The 17331-nt window shown below is 40.7% G+C and overlaps 2 protein-coding genes across 3 annotated transcripts; both read right to left on the reverse strand.

Annotated features, from left to right (window-relative positions):
* Nucleotides 1-2253: 2253 nt before the first annotated feature.
* LOC135091464 (uncharacterized) lies at nt 2254-10310 on the reverse strand. The gene is made up of 6 exons (XM_063989122.1): nt 10234-10310; nt 6492-6542; nt 4943-5170; nt 3563-3766; nt 3069-3425; nt 2254-2856 (listed from the first exon to the last, which is right to left on the reverse strand). The coding sequence occupies exons 1-6, from the start codon at nt 10271-10273 to the stop codon at nt 2414-2416; spliced, it is 1323 nt and encodes a 440-aa protein (XP_063845192.1). The 5' UTR covers nt 10274-10310; the 3' UTR covers nt 2254-2413.
* A 2073-nt stretch (nt 10311-12383) lies between these two features.
* On the reverse strand, nt 12384-14808 carry LOC135091465 (uncharacterized). 2 transcript variants are annotated; one of them, XM_063989124.1, is made up of 4 exons: nt 14705-14808; nt 14348-14398; nt 13623-13859; nt 12384-13354 (listed from the first exon to the last, which is right to left on the reverse strand). In XM_063989124.1, the coding sequence occupies exons 1-4, from the start codon at nt 14742-14744 to the stop codon at nt 12879-12881; spliced, it is 804 nt and encodes a 267-aa protein (XP_063845194.1). In that variant the 5' UTR covers nt 14745-14808; the 3' UTR covers nt 12384-12878. The 2 variants fall into 2 exon arrangements, with proteins under 2 accessions (XP_063845194.1, XP_063845193.1); XM_063989123.1 differs by having other exon boundaries at nt 14348-14401; nt 14705-14767.
* Nucleotides 14809-17331: the final 2523 nt, after the last annotated feature.

Raw genomic sequence — 17331 nt, forward strand, 5'->3', positions numbered from 1 at the left:
CAGCTGTCAGACGCAGGAAGGTGTCCTATGAAAGACTCGGGGCACACTGGAAGCCCTGATGGCGTCAGTGGACGTGCCGAATGAGTGGTGATGAAACATAATTATCCGAAATTTTTTGTTTACTTCTTACCTACACACACACACACACACACACACACACACACACACACACGTGTCCTTTATATTACCCACTATTTTACCACTATTCATAAGAGTAAATTATCTCATTCAAGTCCTTTATTGTATCCACTGCTACGCTGATGAGTCCACCTTGTATTTTCTCAACGACGTTTGCTAGACCAATGGTTCCATACCTTTCTTAGTTCATGTAGCCTTCCAGCACCTTTTGAAAAATTCATGTACTTTCTCGGGCTGGATGATTAATTACAAAATATTACATGAATATTTTTTGTTTTTCTTTAGTTTAAGACTTAAAAAAATATAAGTATTTGTTCTCTATTCCTAACATAGAAAATAGCAACTCGGTCCTGAATATTTGTTATACAAATGTTAATTGTATAACAGAACAAAATGCCACACCTCAAACCTGTGAGGCGCGAGTTGTGTCAAAGTGTAATATACATACTAATATAAATCATAATTAAGTAATACTTTAATCTCAATTTAAATTAATTTCTCACATGACACATTCTGCACTCTTATATACACTGGTCATGCCATGTACCCTTCCATGTATCCCATCATCGCCTTTGGAGAAATTCATGCACCGAAATAAATATTATTTATTGGGTTTTGATCACGAGTAACAACAAAATGATGAAAGACTCACGTGGAGCGAAACTCCTAATGTCTGGCGAACCTTTGAGCATTGCGTGGCCATTTCCTGGAGAGAGAGAGAGAGAGAGAGAGAGAGAGAGAGAGAGAGAGAGAGAGAGAGAGAGAGAGAGAGAGAGAGAGATTTGTGCGTGTCTTATTTCACTTGAAAAAAAAAAAATGCTTGCAGTCATTTATTAATAACAAAAGTGATAATAAATACAAATCAGTCACGAAGACACTCGCGAGACGCTCAACAGGAAGGCACTGGTGCAGGAACACGTGAGGGGGCGAGACTCACGGCAGAAGAGGCTGAAAAGGAGGAGCGCTGACACCCTCATCCTCTCTGCTGAGGGCGCGGCGAGCAACTGTTTGCACGACTGTGTGGGTATTCTTAGCACTGGGCTTAATTGATTAAATGTGGAATAAAATGACGGGGTAGCAAACTCTTTCTCTTTCTCTCTCCGAGTGACACCAAACAATCTCGAAGCAGTTCCTTCTTTACAAGTATTCTAAGACACTTCATGCAGTTCATATTTATATTTCTTCATCACCTCGTTCTACACAAGAACACTGCGAAAGACACATTCCCTGCGGCTTATCACGATTGCGCGATGTGTATGCAGTAGTCTGGGTATTGTGCGGTAACACTTTCACTGCAAGCGTTAATGAAGAATAACCACAGCAGGGCGCGGCTTGCATGTAACATTGGCTGTACCGCAGGACAAGTAGTTAAAATCATGAACTAATCTTTATCCTGAGCAATCTTTGCTTCTGTTACTAAGCTACAGAGCACCAAGATACTTGAATTAACGGGGGGTGTAGGGTTGCTGGCTAACCGTTCCACTATCAAGGAATGTCTCTCTCCAGGAGCACTAAGAGTAATCTCTTCGCTGGAAACAGGCGTACGGTGCTGGCACCATGTGTTCCAGATGCAATGGAAACACTCTTGGTGCATACTGTCCGTATAGTCGAAAAAAAGACAGAGCACGTACATTGTAACAGACAGCTCCTTCCAGGCTGGGCGCTGCCGGACGCAACCCCTAGAGCAGTGGTTCCCAAACTGGGGGCCATGGCCCCCTGGGGGGCCATATAGCAGAATGTAGGGGGCCATAATCTGAGGCTATACATAAATAAAACCAAAGGAGTTTAGCGAGTAGGTAGCCAGTGGAGGGAACTTACAGGTTCAGTACAGGTTTGTGCAATGCCTTGCTGCCAGACACATGAGTAATACGTCCCAAATTTCTTTATTAATAATTAACAAAAGAAAAAATAACAAATGGAATCAATAAAATTACAGGATTTGCTAGAGTGGTTTTTATATGGACCTAATGAGGGTAGGACTGTAGACAGTCACGGTAGTCACGGGTTATGGTTGTGGGGGTGGGCATGGACAAGGATCATGTATGAAAAGTGGGTAACGACCAGAAAAAGTTTGGGAACCACTGCCCTAGAGTGCAGGGAAAAGTACAGCAACACATACTGTATAATATAAAATGAATACACAGAAGCCCTAAAGGCTATCACAAGGTTGTGAGCGCCTAGCCCACCAGATGACTCGTCAGGCTACTGGTCATACGTTGCGAAGGCCGCCAGCAGGAGCCTAAGGGAGTGACCACGTCGGCGGCGGTGACGATGGCTACCAATTGTTCGTCACGTAGGTGTAAAAGTTGAAGATCTTCGGCTGGTCCAATTCATGGTCTCCCTGCTGCTGCCGCTTCTGCTGCTGCTGCTGGGAGAAGAATCCACTGGGAGGTGCAGGCGATACGCCACACACAACATTGTAGAAGTAGTCGCAGGGAAAGCGAGTGGGTGGACTGGCGGCATTGTAGAGTAGATCACCGGGACACTCTCGTCGCTCAGCCACGCCCCCGCGACACTCGTAGAAGGAGTTGCAACTGTCAGGTGCAGGAAGATGTTGTGCAAAAGAGTCGGGACATACTGGCGTCAGATTAGGCGGTATTGGACGCACCGTTGGCGGCATTGGACACACCGATGACGGTCCTGGCGGCTCCTGCTGCCCCCGTGTGCTCCGTGGGCCTGGTGGACCTGGTGGGCCCGGGGGCCCAGGCGGTGGACAAACTGAAGAAAAGAAAATGTTAACTGTGTGTGTGTGTGTGTGTGTGTGTGTGTGTGTCCAGTGAGTACAGATATAAGTGTAATGAGAAAGAAAAAATAAATGAAGGCAACATTCGCATCATACAGTTAGATGGGTTGCCATAAATATCAATATATTTCTTTAAGGATAACACACACACACACACACACACACACACACACACACACACAGTTACCTATGAGCGGGAGGTCACAGGTCACGTTGGCCGCGTCCTCACATGGGTAAAATGTGCTGGAGGGCGCGTCGGGGTTGTACAGCATCCCCTGGGGACACAGATGGTGGCTGCCCACGCCCTCAAGACACAGGTAGTAGCCATCGCAGCGAGTTTTGTTAACAAAGTGATCGATGCCCGTTGCAGGACACACAGGTGTTTCTGTTTCTTCTGTCTTGTCATAGTATTCTGTTTGGTTGTTGTATTCTGCTTCGTTGGTGTATTCTGTATCGTCATAGTATTCCGTTCCGTCATAGTATTCTGTTTCGTTATAGACTGTTGGTTCTCTATAAACATACACGGTTTGTTGTGTGAGTGGGTCTGTGAAGAGGGAGAGAGGAATGTTGAAACATAATCAATATCCGACATTTGTTCTTTATTTATGACTTTCATCTACACTTGCACACAACACACACACACACACACACACATACACACACACTCTCTCACGCAGTTACCTATGGACGGGAGGTCACAGGTCACGTTGGCCGCGTCCTCACAGGGGTAAGTGTTGGAGGGCGCCTCGCGGTTGTACAGCATCCCTTCGGGACACAGCTGGTGGCTGCCCACGCCCTCAAGGCAAAGGTAGTACCCGTCGCAGTGACTCATGTTGTGGGTGTGAGCCATCCCCGTTGCAGAACACCGATATGTTATCCATATTACTGTGTGAGATTGCGTCCATGTGTGTGTGTGTGTGTGTGTGTGTGTGTGTGTGTGTGTGTGTGTGTGGGTTGGAACATAATTTGTTAAAATAATCGTCGTATTTATTCCTGATCGTAATCTACTCTCACAGCTAAACAACACACACACACACACACACACACACACACACACACACACACACACACACACACACACACACAGACACACACACACACACACACACACACACACACACACACACACACACACACACACCCACACACACACACACACACACACACACACACACACACACACACACACACACACACATCTTCTGTCTCTCAAAGGGTCAAGACGTGTATGCCGGAGTTTTTCGGAACATCACCGGATCGGATGTGACGCAATCCTCCATCCCCATCTCTACAAACCAACATACTTCAGTGACAAGTGGAAGTCCCGCAAGGTTACAGACAAAATTATAAACAATATCTGAACGATGAATGAAAAGGAGTGATGGAGCGTGTGCATTGGTGAACTTAAAGGAAGTAAGTTCGTGAGTGTTGTTGAGTGCGAGATTGAATTAATAACACGTCAACGCATTAAGCGACTCATATACGTTCCCTGTGCGCAAGTGATGCATGGCGGAGGAAGTGTAAAAGGCATGAGGCACCCAAACATTCTACACCTTCTGTACCTTCCATAGAAGCACCCACTGCCTCAGCCGCCTCCGAGCGGTCCGCTTGGTGAATCGAATAACAAATTTGATTCCTAAGTATAGACCAGCAAGATTTTCTTCGCCCGCCACTAACGTCTCTACTCCCCGTCTTCCAACATGATAGTAATTTAAAAAAAAAATCTATTTATATAACATTTAGATCAAGATGGAGGTAAGATTTTAATTTAGTTTTAGATCCACTGAGATGGTAATGTCCATGTCACTGCCTAATCTGAAATAACCGTCTCTCTCTCTCTCTCTCTCTCTCTCTCTCTCTCTCTCTCTCTCTCTCTCTCTCTCTCTCTCTCTCTCTCTCTCTCTCTCTCTCTCTCTCTCCTTTAACTGACTTTTAAATACAAAATTATTCTATCACTGAAAAATAAAAATGAATATGATTGACTGAGAGAGAGAGAGAGAGAGAGAGAGAGAGAGAGAGAGAGAGAGAGAGAGAGAGAGAGAGAGAGAGAGAGAGAATTACCGATGGGAGGAAGATCACAGGTCACGTTGGCCGCGTCCTCACAGGGGTAAGTGTTGGAGGGCGCCTCGGGGTTGTACAGCATCCCCTCAGGACACACTTGGTGGAGCTTCCTGCCCTCATGGCACAAGTAGTAGCTGTCGCAGCGAGTCTCGTCAAGGAAGTGACCAATGGACGTTCCACATTGAACCAAGGATGCTACAACTGATTTGCTAACCTCAACGAATCCTTCTGTTTGTGTGGGAGAGGAGAGTTGAAACAATGAATTATTGAGATTTTTTGTGTTTATTTTCAACCTTCATCCACACTTGCAGGCAAGAGGGCTCGTGCACACACACACACACACACACACACACACACACACACACACACACAGTTACCGCCAGAAGGCGTAATCGCAGAACGTAGGGACATATAAAGGAAGAAAATAGTTAATTGTAGTAGTGAAGATGGGAAGTAGAGCGAGGCGATGGTGTAAAATGGTACTGAGGTCCGATGTTTGTATCCGAAGGTGTCGAGACAGCATTAACGGGGAGATAAGACATAGGGGAGAGGAATAATTGTGCTGACTCAAGGGGCCTCCGAAGTTGACCTCTGTCCCTATGGCCTGGCAGAGTAGAGGGGCGCTTTATCCCTCTGGTTAGGCCGAGAGGCAGAGGGAAGCCTGCTATTGTGAGGAGAAGACCTGTACTCTCGTCACTGGTAGAGCGGTGTGGAAAACGGACGGCAAAGTACCCAGGATTGTTCAATAGACCCTGAATACGTTTGAGCGTAAATGAATAAACTAACGAGTCAACGAAATGGGTCTAGTTCCTATCACTTGTCACAATGTGGCGGCAAAACACACACACACACACACACACACACACACACACACACACACACACACACACAGCCGGCTCCCATCTATTACCCACTGTTTTCTCATCATTCATTCATGAAATGATCTCTTTCAAATCCTTTGTAGTATCCATTCCTAAGCTGATGCATCAAGCCTGTATTTTCTCAGCGACATTTGCTGGAACAACTGGACCACCAACTGAGGTGGAATTGAACTATTCGTAGAAAAAAAAAAAAAAAAGCTATAGAGCGCCTAACTCCATACATCTGTATTGTCCCCTCCACTGATAAACTGTGGAAGCCTATGTATGTATTTGTTTTTCCTTTCCTGCCATCTGATTTTTTTCCCACGAGTGGAGCATCAGGACACCTCGAGACGTAAATCTGTCAGCTCAGTGTGAAATCTCATGTAATGGAGTTCTTTTGAGCTGACCAGAAATTCAGAGATTTTTAAGCCATTGTTCAATTTTCTATGCAAGTATCTTCTCCCTATATATCCTACCCAGATGATGTAACTCCCTGTTAATCCACAAAACAAACAATTTGCTACGCTAAAATGCTCCCTCTTACACTTAGCATTCAATATTTGAAGAAAAAACATCAAAAGCAGCCAGACCGTCAAACTGCACATTAATGTTCCTTTAGAAATACGAAATAAATATTACTTATTGGGTTTTGATCATGAGCAACAAGAAAATGATGAAACACTCACGTAGATGGTGACTCCTGATGTCTGGCGCACCTTTGAGCACAGCGTGGCCATCTGCTTGAGAGAGAGAGAGAGAGAGAGAGAGAGAGAGAGAGAGAGAGAGAGAGAGAGAGAGAGAGAGAGAGAGAGAGAGAGATTGATATTGATATAGATATTGATATATTCTATTTGCTTCTTGTAACATTATTGCATTTCTACAGTTCATACAAAGTTAAATACATAAGGCCAGGTCTATCAAGCCGAAGCTTTTATACAGACCTGAATAAAAAATTACACAAATAGCGCAAATGTTTGTACCCTAATATGTTCCTATTTCAACCAAAGTTTTGCACATGATAGAGATAATAAAAGACTACGTGTTTTGTTGTTTTCAGCACATGACACAATAATAAGTCATAGAATGTATAGTATGCTATATTATACCACATATATGTTCACATACGTGAACTTCGCGAACACAAACACAGGTAGACACACTTACATAGATACCCACAAACATACATACTACAACATATAACTGCATACATACACACATTCATATATACATGCACATACACAGACACTCACATATATGCAACCTGTATGCGAACATACGTACAGCATGATGTATACATGTGTGCACACAATACACACACACACACACATGGCCACATACAAAACTGTACACATACATACACATACTCACATACATGCATAATAAATGTATGCATGACTACATACATACTTTGCCGTAACATATGTTATATTAGCCAAAGTTTTCTATTAATCATATCATTGTTAGTGATGTACATACAAATGTCCACAAGATATGCACACCTGATATGTGTATCTGTGTATCAACACATAATAGAACATGATTCAAAGACATTGCTATGGTTAGTATTCATTGTTTAGAAGTAAGAAACATTTCATTTTGTTTTTAAACAAATTGATAGAGGTTAGTGATTTAATTTCCTGCGGGAGGCTGTTCCACTCCCTGACGCCCCCCACCTCACACTTCTCTGTGCGTGGACAGTCCTACAGAGAGGAAGTTTGAGATCATTTGGCCTTCTAGTGTTATTAACATTATTGGATAGTAATTCATAAGATGTATTATTGGGATGTATGTAAATTGATTTGAAAACAAATATACAAGTTTGCAAGAATATTATATCGGGGACTTTCAAAAGGTTGTGTTCACAAAATAGAGGATTAGTATGATCATGCCGCTTTTATAATACATTACTCTCTTTATTTATTTATTTTTCTGAGCAACAAATAACCCACCTAAGAGTGTTTTAAACGCTCTCCCCCCACAAAAAAAAAAAAAAAAAAAAAAAATTGCCGAACAGTATATTAGATGTGTATAAACAGTAGGCACATACATTACTTTCAGACATTGGACAGTTATATTGTTTCTAATTTTGTACAAGATACCAATTATTTGTGACAATTTACTACAGAGTTAATGTATGTGTTGTTTCCATGTTAATCTATTATCTATTATTAAGTCTAGAAATTTTGTGCAATTAACTTTACTCAACAAATTGTCTTTTATCTTTATATTAATATCAACTTCATTTACGTTTGTCAGACATGACACCATATAGAAAGTTTTAGACACGTTTAGTGTAAGTCTGTTGCTTGTTATCCAGTCAGATACTTTAATTAATTCATGATTTAAAGTATTAACCATTTCTTCCATATTTTGTCCTTGGACGTATATATATATATATATATATATATATATATATATATATATATATATATATATATATATATATATATATATATATATATATATATATATATATATATATATATATATATATATATATATATATATATATATATATATATATATATATATATATATATATAATAGTGTCATCAGCGTAAAGCAAGAATTTAATTTTGTTGATTGTACTTACTATGTCATTCACATATATTAAAAATAATATCGGCCCCAAGATTGATCCCTGAGGGACACCGTAATTAATATGTTTATATGTTGATGAAATATTGTTGTAAATTGTAAATTGTTTTCTAAAAGTCAAGTAGCTCTTTATGAAGTCATTTGCCTTTCCCCGAGTGCCATATGTATTTAGTTTACTTAACAAAATATTGTGTGATATCGTATCAAAGGTCTTAATTAAATCACAAAATACAGAAATTTGGTTACATTTGTTATCTAAAGCATCATGAATACTTTGGCACAGGTTATGAATTGCTACATCTGTTGAGTACTTGGGCCTGAATCCATACTGGGTTTCTGTAAACAGGGAAAACTTAGTAAAGTAGTCACTTAATCTAATAACGAAAACCTTTTCGATGATTTTGCTGAAGCTGGGAAGAATAGAAACAGGCCCATAGTTATTGTGCTTACATTTATCACCTTTCTTAAATATTGGGATAATTTTTGCAACCTGTAATTGCTTAGGAAGTATCCTTCCTTAAAACATCTATTAATAATAAACTTTATAAAAGGAGAAATATCACCGGTGCATTCTTTTATTACCTTTATGTTGATGTCATCATATCCAGGTGAAGTAACTTTGAGACCAGTAATAATATCCTTAATTTCTTTCTCTGTGGTTGGTCTTAGAAAAAAAGAAAATGGCACAGGATCAGGGAGGAAAGAATTAAATGGCACAGTGGCAGGACCAATGTCTGTGGCTAATTTACTGGCAATATTACTGAAATAATTGTTAAACCCTTCAGCAATATCATTGTTGTTAGAGAAGATTTTGTCACCAAAATCCATTGAAGATGGCAATTTTGAGACATTCTTTTCCATTAAACGGTTGAGTATTTCCCAAGTTTTCTTTGTATTACTTGACTGTTGAGATCATTTTGATTTGTAGTAGTTTTCTTTAGCTACTCTAATTATTGATGTCAGCTAGTTTCTATACCTTTTGAATGTTGCTTCACATGTTAATGGCCAATTTGTATATAATTTTTGCAGCTTGTTGCGGTGTTTTATAGATTTTATTATTCCTGCTGTTATATAAGGCTTTCCAAGATGTTTTTCTTTAATTTAGATTTTTTAAAGGGAAATTTTTTATCATACAAAATGTTAAATTTATTCATATATAAATTGAAAATCTTTTCAACTCCTTCAATATTAAGAAAATCTGAGTTCCAATTAAAATTTCTAAAGTGTTCTCTAAAGGCCCTGATACTGTCAATATTGTATCTCCTACTTATGTCAACATATGAAGTGTTACTCTGAAGATTTAAGGAGAACCAATTTAACACAGGAAAATGGTCACTTATTGTTGTATATAATATACCGCTTTTGATATAATTTTGTATGTCATTTGTTCAGATGTGATCTATTAAAGTGGCAGACCTGTCAGTCACTCTAGTTGGTTTTATAATTATTTGAGAGAAGCTATAAAAATGAAACATGTTAATGTATGTTGTGGCATTTTCATTGATATGTAACAAGTTGACATTATAATCCCCCATTACATAACATTTCATCTTTAAATTCGATAATACTTGTAAAATTTCTTCCATAGACTCAAGAGAGAGAGAGAGAGAGAGAGAGAGAGAGAGAGAGAGAGAGAGAGAGAGAGAGAGAGAGAGAGAGAGAGAGATTTGTGCATGTCTTATTTCAGGTGAAAAGAATGCCTGCAGTCATTCATTAATAACAATAGTAATGCTAGAGTCAAACACTCGAGTGTAATCAATCACAAGGACAGTCGCGAGACGCTCAACAGGAAGGCACTGGTGCAGGAACACGTGAGGGGGCGAGACTCACGGCAGAAGAGGCTGAAAAGGAGGAGCGCTGACACCTTCATCCTCTCTGCTGAGGGCGCGACGAGTAACTGCAAGATTGTGTGGGTATCCTTGGTACCTGGATGATGAGCTCACCCGCTCTCTCTCTCTCTCTCTCTCTCTCTCTCTCTCTCTCTCTCTCTCTCTCTCTCTCTCTCTTTCTCTACTGTTTTCGTGTCAGCTACATATTTTATACACAAAGCATTTTTTTCAGTTATAATTAAGGAAAACAACAACAACAACCACAACAACAACAACAACAACAACAACAACAACAACAACAACAACAACACCTTAACCTTGAATCTTTTAACGACAAAAAAAACAACCAGTCTGCAAACCTTAAAGCTTCACACTCCTGCCTGGCGCATTGTCCTCACTACACACGCACGTCATCCTGCCGTGAATTTTGAACGCTGGCTTTATTCTACTGATCGATCATTCCGTGCAACATTCGTCATGGAGAACGAACGGAAAACGGAAAATGTGTGGCTGCGTTAGCTGAAGGGTGACAGTTAACAAACAAGGATGAGCGCGTCCTCTGCCATCCCAAACTCCGCCAGCGTCGCAAGCAGGGCCATAGCTAATTGTTAAAAGCACTTTTGCGCTGCACCTCAACTGTGCTCCAAAGATTCTTGTTGAAGTTACATGGTTTTTAGGAATGTTTTTAGGGTTCTAGTGACAGATTAACAAAATATCTACATTAGACTTAGCTTTAGGATTAATGTTAAGTATTTCCCCATCCCTTCTGTACATTTTCAATTTGTAAACTGCCTTGATAATAAACCGTTTATTATTATTATTATTATTATTATTATTATTATTATTATTATCATTATTATTATTATTATTATTATTATTATCATTATTATTATTATCATTATCATTATCAAAAATACTCTTGAGAACTCTGCTATTCATTTCTGTGACCTTTACAAGTAGCTGTGGTGAGAGAGGAAAGCGTTCCTGAATACAGGCCCGTCACTCAAGACGACAGTGTCCTGCTGTCTGCCTGCTGTTTTTCCTTACTCCCAAGGCACAGAAGGAGGAGATGGTGCGGCTCTGTCTGCTGATAACTACATTTAGTAAATAACGAGAAGGATGGCGTCTTTTTTTTTACTGCTCAGTCTTTGCATTTCTTTCCAAAACGGTATAATGAATCAGCAGCGGCTTCTCCAAGAAAGAACCAAACTGGTCAGCCTGATCTTCCGCCATCTTGAGTTATTTATGTTATATGTTAGTCAGCTGAGCGTTCACTAAAGTGGCCAGAGGAAGCTGTGTTTAGTCTAGGACACAGACCGAATGTAGAACTCTGGTCTCACCAACACTACACCTGGTTACTATAGTGTCCCTCAAGAAAACAAGTAACCATAACAGGTATTGACACAGCTACGTACGTACAGTGGACGGCTGGTGAATACGGTACGCACCCCAGGCAGTGACCAAGGTAAAAAATAGATAACGTAAAATTAAATAAAAAGATCAAATAAATATATGAATAAATAAATAATGAAAAAAAAAAATAGATAAAAGAAGAAAAGATATATATGAGTAAAAGGAATTAATATCACCCCTTCCTTCCCCTCCTCTCTCTCTCTCTCTCTCTCTCTCTCTCTCTCTCTCTCTCTCTCTCTCTCTCTCTCTCTCTCTCTCTCTCTCTCTCATTAATTAGCCTTCATTTTGCAGCGTGAACCAAAACATTCTAAACAGTGTGCCTTTTTTTTTTCTTGTGTGTTTTCATAAGTAATAACAATAACAATAAAATAACAACAATAATAATAATGATAATGATAATAATAATAATAATAATAATAATGATAATAATAATAATAATAATAATAATAATAATAATAATAATAATAATAATAATGATAATTATAATAATAATAACAATAATAATAATAATAATAAGATAATAACTACAAAAATAGTGATAATGATAATAATGAAAATAATGATGATGATGATGATGATGATGATGATGATGATGATGATGATGATGATGATGATAACAATAATAATAATAATAATAATAATAATAATAATAATAATAATAATAATAATAATAAAACCAGGCGCAAGATCTTGGTTTATAAGCAATGTTGGATTTTGATGAGGAAAATAATATACATCTCATTACTGTGCTATTTTTTGGTGAACATTACTATTTATATGATAAAATCTATGATGATAAAAAAATGTCAACTTACTTTTTGTTTGCTTAAATGTTTTACCCAAACTTACGAGATTTATGCAACCATATGCAGAACTTCTTCACAGTAGGCTAGCAGAGCCATACATTGTGTGCTGCAGAGACCAACAGTTGAGTGTTGTCCTTCAAAACAAGTGTCCAACAACAGTGATGCACCCAAGGATAACGACTGCTGGCCGCAACTTGCGTGGATCACTGGCCTTGCCACTAGACATGTGCTGCGTCACTCATGTTAGGTTTGAGTAATTTTTACTTTCTTTTCAAATTAGTACAAAGTAGACGTGTATGTAAATACGCAATATTCCATGAGAAGAGATACAAGCAGAAGGGGAGGGCCTTGATGATGCTGCTTGCCGCACACTGCGGGGTCCGCCAGCAGGAGCCTCGAGGAGTGACGACGGCAGCGGCGACGATGGCTACCATTTGTTCGTCACGTAGGTGTAAAAGTTGAAGATCTTCTTGGGCTGGTCCAGCTCACGGTCCCCCTGCTTCTGCTGCTTCTGCTGCTGCTGCTGGAAGAAGAATCCACTGGGAGGTGCAAGCGACACGCCACACACAACATTGTAGAAGTAGTCGCAGGGAAAGCGAGTGGGGGGACTGGCGGCATTGTAGAGCAGATCACTGGGACACTCTTGTCTCTCAGCCACACCCCCGCGACACTCGTAGAATGAGCTGCAACTGCCATGCGCAGGAAGGTGTCGCGTGAAAGAGTCGGGACAGACTGGCGGCGGTGACGGCGCCGGCGGCATCAGAGTCGGCGGTAATGGCGGTATTGGACGCACCGATGGCGGCATTGGACACACCGATGGCGGTCCTGGCGGCTCCTGCTGCCCTCCTGTGCCCGGTGGGCCTTGTGGGCCTGGTGGGCCCGGGGGTCCAGGCGGCGGACAAACTAAAGGAAAAGAAAATGTTAACTATGTGTGTGTGTGTGTGTGTGTGTGTGTGTGTGTGTCCGGTGAGTAAAGATATAGGTGTATTAAAAAAGGAAAAATAAAGAAATAAAGACAACATTCGCATCATACAGTTACATGGGTTCCCATAAATACGAATAGATTTCTTTAAAGATTACACTCAAAAGAAAAATACAAACATAAGGACAGATAATCACAAAGCTACACATACACACACACACACACACACACACACACACACACACTTACCTATGGGTGGGAGGTCACAGGTCACATTGGCCGCGTCCTCACAGGGGTAAGTGTTGGAGGGCGCGTTGGAGTTGTACAGCATCCCCTCCGGACACAGCTGGTGGCTGCCCACGCCCTCAAGGCACAGGTAGTAGCCGTCGCACCGAGTCACGTTGGGGAAGTGATCCATGCCCGTTGCAGGACACAAATATGCTGTTGCTACTTCTTCTTGTTCATCCGCAACTAATGCTCCTGGAACTGTTTGTTTGTTTGTTTGTTTATTTGTGTGTGTGTGTGTGTGTGTGTGTGTGTGTGTGTGTGTGTGTGTGTGTGTGTGTATGTGTGTATGTGTGTATTTAAACATAATTAATTAACATAATCTTCGTGTGTGTTCCTGATCTTCAATCACACTTACACCCAAACACCCAAACACACACACACACACACACACACACACACACACACACACACACACACACACCACTGCCCTTTGGTGCACACTTGTTCTTATTATTCATTATTTCCCATGAAATTACTAAGTGAGTTTATCCCCCCTGCCACTTATTATTATTATTTTTATTATTTTTTTTTCATCCTCAAAGGTACCTTTTCTATACAGAAGCTTCATCTGCTTTTAATTATCTGTGTTTGTCAAAAATATCCGCTAAAAAATCTCTTGATGAAATTACTGCGTATTGTTCATCGAGTCTTGATCATGAACAACGAGAAAATTATAAACGACTTACGTCCAAAATGAAAACTCCTGATGTCTGGCGATCCTCTGAGAGCGTGGCCATCTGCTAGAGAGAGAGAGAGAGAGAGAGAGAGAGAGAGAGAGAGAGAGAGAGAGAGAGAGAGAGAGAGAGAGAGAGAGAGAGAGAGAGAGAGAGAGAGAGAGAGAGAGAGAGAGAGAGAGAGAGAGAGAGAGAGAGAGAGAGATTTGTGCGTGTCTTATTTCACGTCAAAAGAATACCTGCAGTTGTTCATTAATAACAATAGTGACGATCAAGGCAAACACTCGAGAGTAATCAGTCACGAGGACAGTCACTAGACGCTCAACAGGAGGGCACTGGTGCAGTAACGCATGAGGGGGCGAGACTCACAGCAGAAGAGGCTGGCGAGGAGGAGCGCTGACACCCTCATCCTCTCTATTAAGGGCGCGACGACTAACTGCTTGCACGGTTGTGTGGTATCATTGGCACTGGGTTTAATGAATTAATATGTAGGAAGAAAAAAGAAAATTGTGGGGCTGTGAACCTTCCCCCACCCTCCTCTCTCTCTCTCTCTCTCTCTCTCTCTCTCTCTCCTCGAGCAGCACCAAACAGAATCTTAAAGCAGTTCTTACTTTACAAGAACAGTCAGGTCGCTGCTGACGCGGAATATTCTAACGTTAATCATATATAACGCGTGGGGTCCGTTTGTCTCCAGGTCGGTCATACACTAACAAAGGATTTCATAACCTTAACGCGGGGATAGGCTGCAACAAGCCGCATAGAAGTCTGTAACGCAATACGGTAGGATAACTCTAAAGTTGGGTAAGGGAGCGAGCCACCGCCACCCCTGGCACCCGCAAATTTAGCTACTTACTTCTGCTCGCGTGCATGGCAACTGAGCATTTCTCTTTTGCATCCCACAGCAGTGAGGTCGACACAGCTTGCATATACTAGAAAACTGTTGTGTATCATTTGTATCTAGTGATGAAGACCAAAGCTTTGCACCTACATACTTGTAACATTGTGAGAAAGGCGATCTGGATAGATGCAGATCGGAAAAACAACACTAATTAAACAATAAGGGATAAGGATACAAAAAAAATATTCAGAAACAAACTTATGGATGTTATAAAATACTTAATCCTAACTTGAAATAGGATCATGATTTACCAGTCCTTGGCCTGTTAATCAGAAAGTAAATTTGCGTCATAACTTTATTCATGTTAAGTTAGATTAAAAAAAAAAAGATAGAAAGATAATGGCTGATAAAGTAAAGCAACAGATGAATGGAATATATTTAGTAAACACGTTGTTAATGCCAAGCCTATAAGGAGCTTTAAAAGAAGATTAGGTAAATTTATGAACAAGAATGATAGGTGGATATAGGTATGTAAGGTTTATGAGGGGACTGGAATGTATGGGTAATGTGGCTTCAATCGTAGCTTCCTTTATGTTCTTACGTGAAGAGACGGTCCAAGCAATTAGTTATCAGCACGGAGGTGGAATGGAATGACGGAACCCTCCAGGCGACCACCAGCCTTTTCCCAGCACCATCCCTCTTGCCCGTGACTGACAAAACAAATTCCGTTATATTTTTCTTGGGGATAACTCAAAATCTATGCACTGGTTCACCCCGTCCTTGCTCGCGTGCTTGATGGCAGTCACGCTCGCCCAGTCAAGTGAGCTGACCTTAGAGGAGAAGCTGGAATACAAAGTGCCTCCTGAAACCGTGGTGCTGCCTCCTGGGGTGGGGCTGTGCATGAAGGGCCTGCCGAAGGATCAGTGCTCAGTTCGGTACGGAGGTGGCAGGAGCCTGGCCGAAATAGCCCGTAAGCACATTGTGAAAAGACTGGAGAGGCGAGGATGGGTAAAGACGAAAAAGCTTCCTAGACAGATCAATGCCGTCCACATTTGTTGCCACAGAAAGAAGTTCGGTATGGAACTGAAACCGAAACACCCAAAAGATGAAAAACCTATAGAGTGGCCGCCGAAGAAATCGAAAGAGTATACCAAAAAGACTTGGAAGGATATAAATGAAGGCAAGAAAACCAAGAAAAGAAAATATGAAGGAACACAAACGTCTGAAACTGAAAAGGAAGACGGTGAAATAAAGAAAATGCACAAAGCAAACGCGACTGCACCACAAGTAAAGGAAAAAACTAAACTTGAAATTAAACCCGATGAAGGAAAGGAAAAAGCGACGGAGGTTACAAAAAGCAAGCGTTTTATCAAAGGAGAAGCTCTTAAACACAAAAAGAAAGAAAAAGAGTTTGAACCTGGAAGAAACATGACCAGGAGGAACAAATGGAAAACTGAAACCAGCAGGAAGGAGAAACCCTATAAAGAGTCTGGAAGGAAATTCGGCGAAGATAAAACGGTCAAACCAGAAAAAGAACCAGGTGAAGAGAAGGACAAGCCACCTAAAATACCGTCGTGGATGACTAAGGATCTCGACAAGAAGCTTCCCGAACAGTACCTCGAGGGTGAGGAACTCATAGACGAAACTGATCTATGGTAAGGCCAGATTTCTGACTAAATGGCTAAGTGATCCTTACTTTTCTTATGTCTAATCTACAATATTCTGAATGTAGTTTCTTTTCGGCTTTCATAACCCATTACTATCAGTTGTGGGCAGCTTGGCGGCGCCATGGAAACGCTGAGAAACTGATCTGAAGTAGGACTGGAGCATTTACTTTTCAGATATATAATTACTTTATTTTTAATTACAATTCTAATTACAATTACATTTGGAAATAACACTTACATTTCAACCACAATTTCTGAAAAAAAGTATAAATAAGAATTAGTTACAAATTTCCAAATTAAGGTGGTTGTTGTCAGTTACGACTGTGAATGAGCTGAATTATAAATTTAAAGAGAATATAAGAAACGCTGCAGCCAGTCAGATAGAGTATGTGGGAAAGCACATGTGTATAAGCCTTGGTGGAATGAAGATGTGACGGACGCAAGAAAGGAACGATAAAGACTGAGCAGAGTATATAGGCACCTGAGAAAGA

Source organism: Scylla paramamosain, chromosome 37 (assembly GCF_035594125.1).
Source record: "Scylla paramamosain isolate STU-SP2022 chromosome 37, ASM3559412v1, whole genome shotgun sequence".
In the NCBI taxonomy this organism is placed as follows: Eukaryota; Metazoa; Arthropoda; class Malacostraca; order Decapoda; family Portunidae; genus Scylla; species Scylla paramamosain.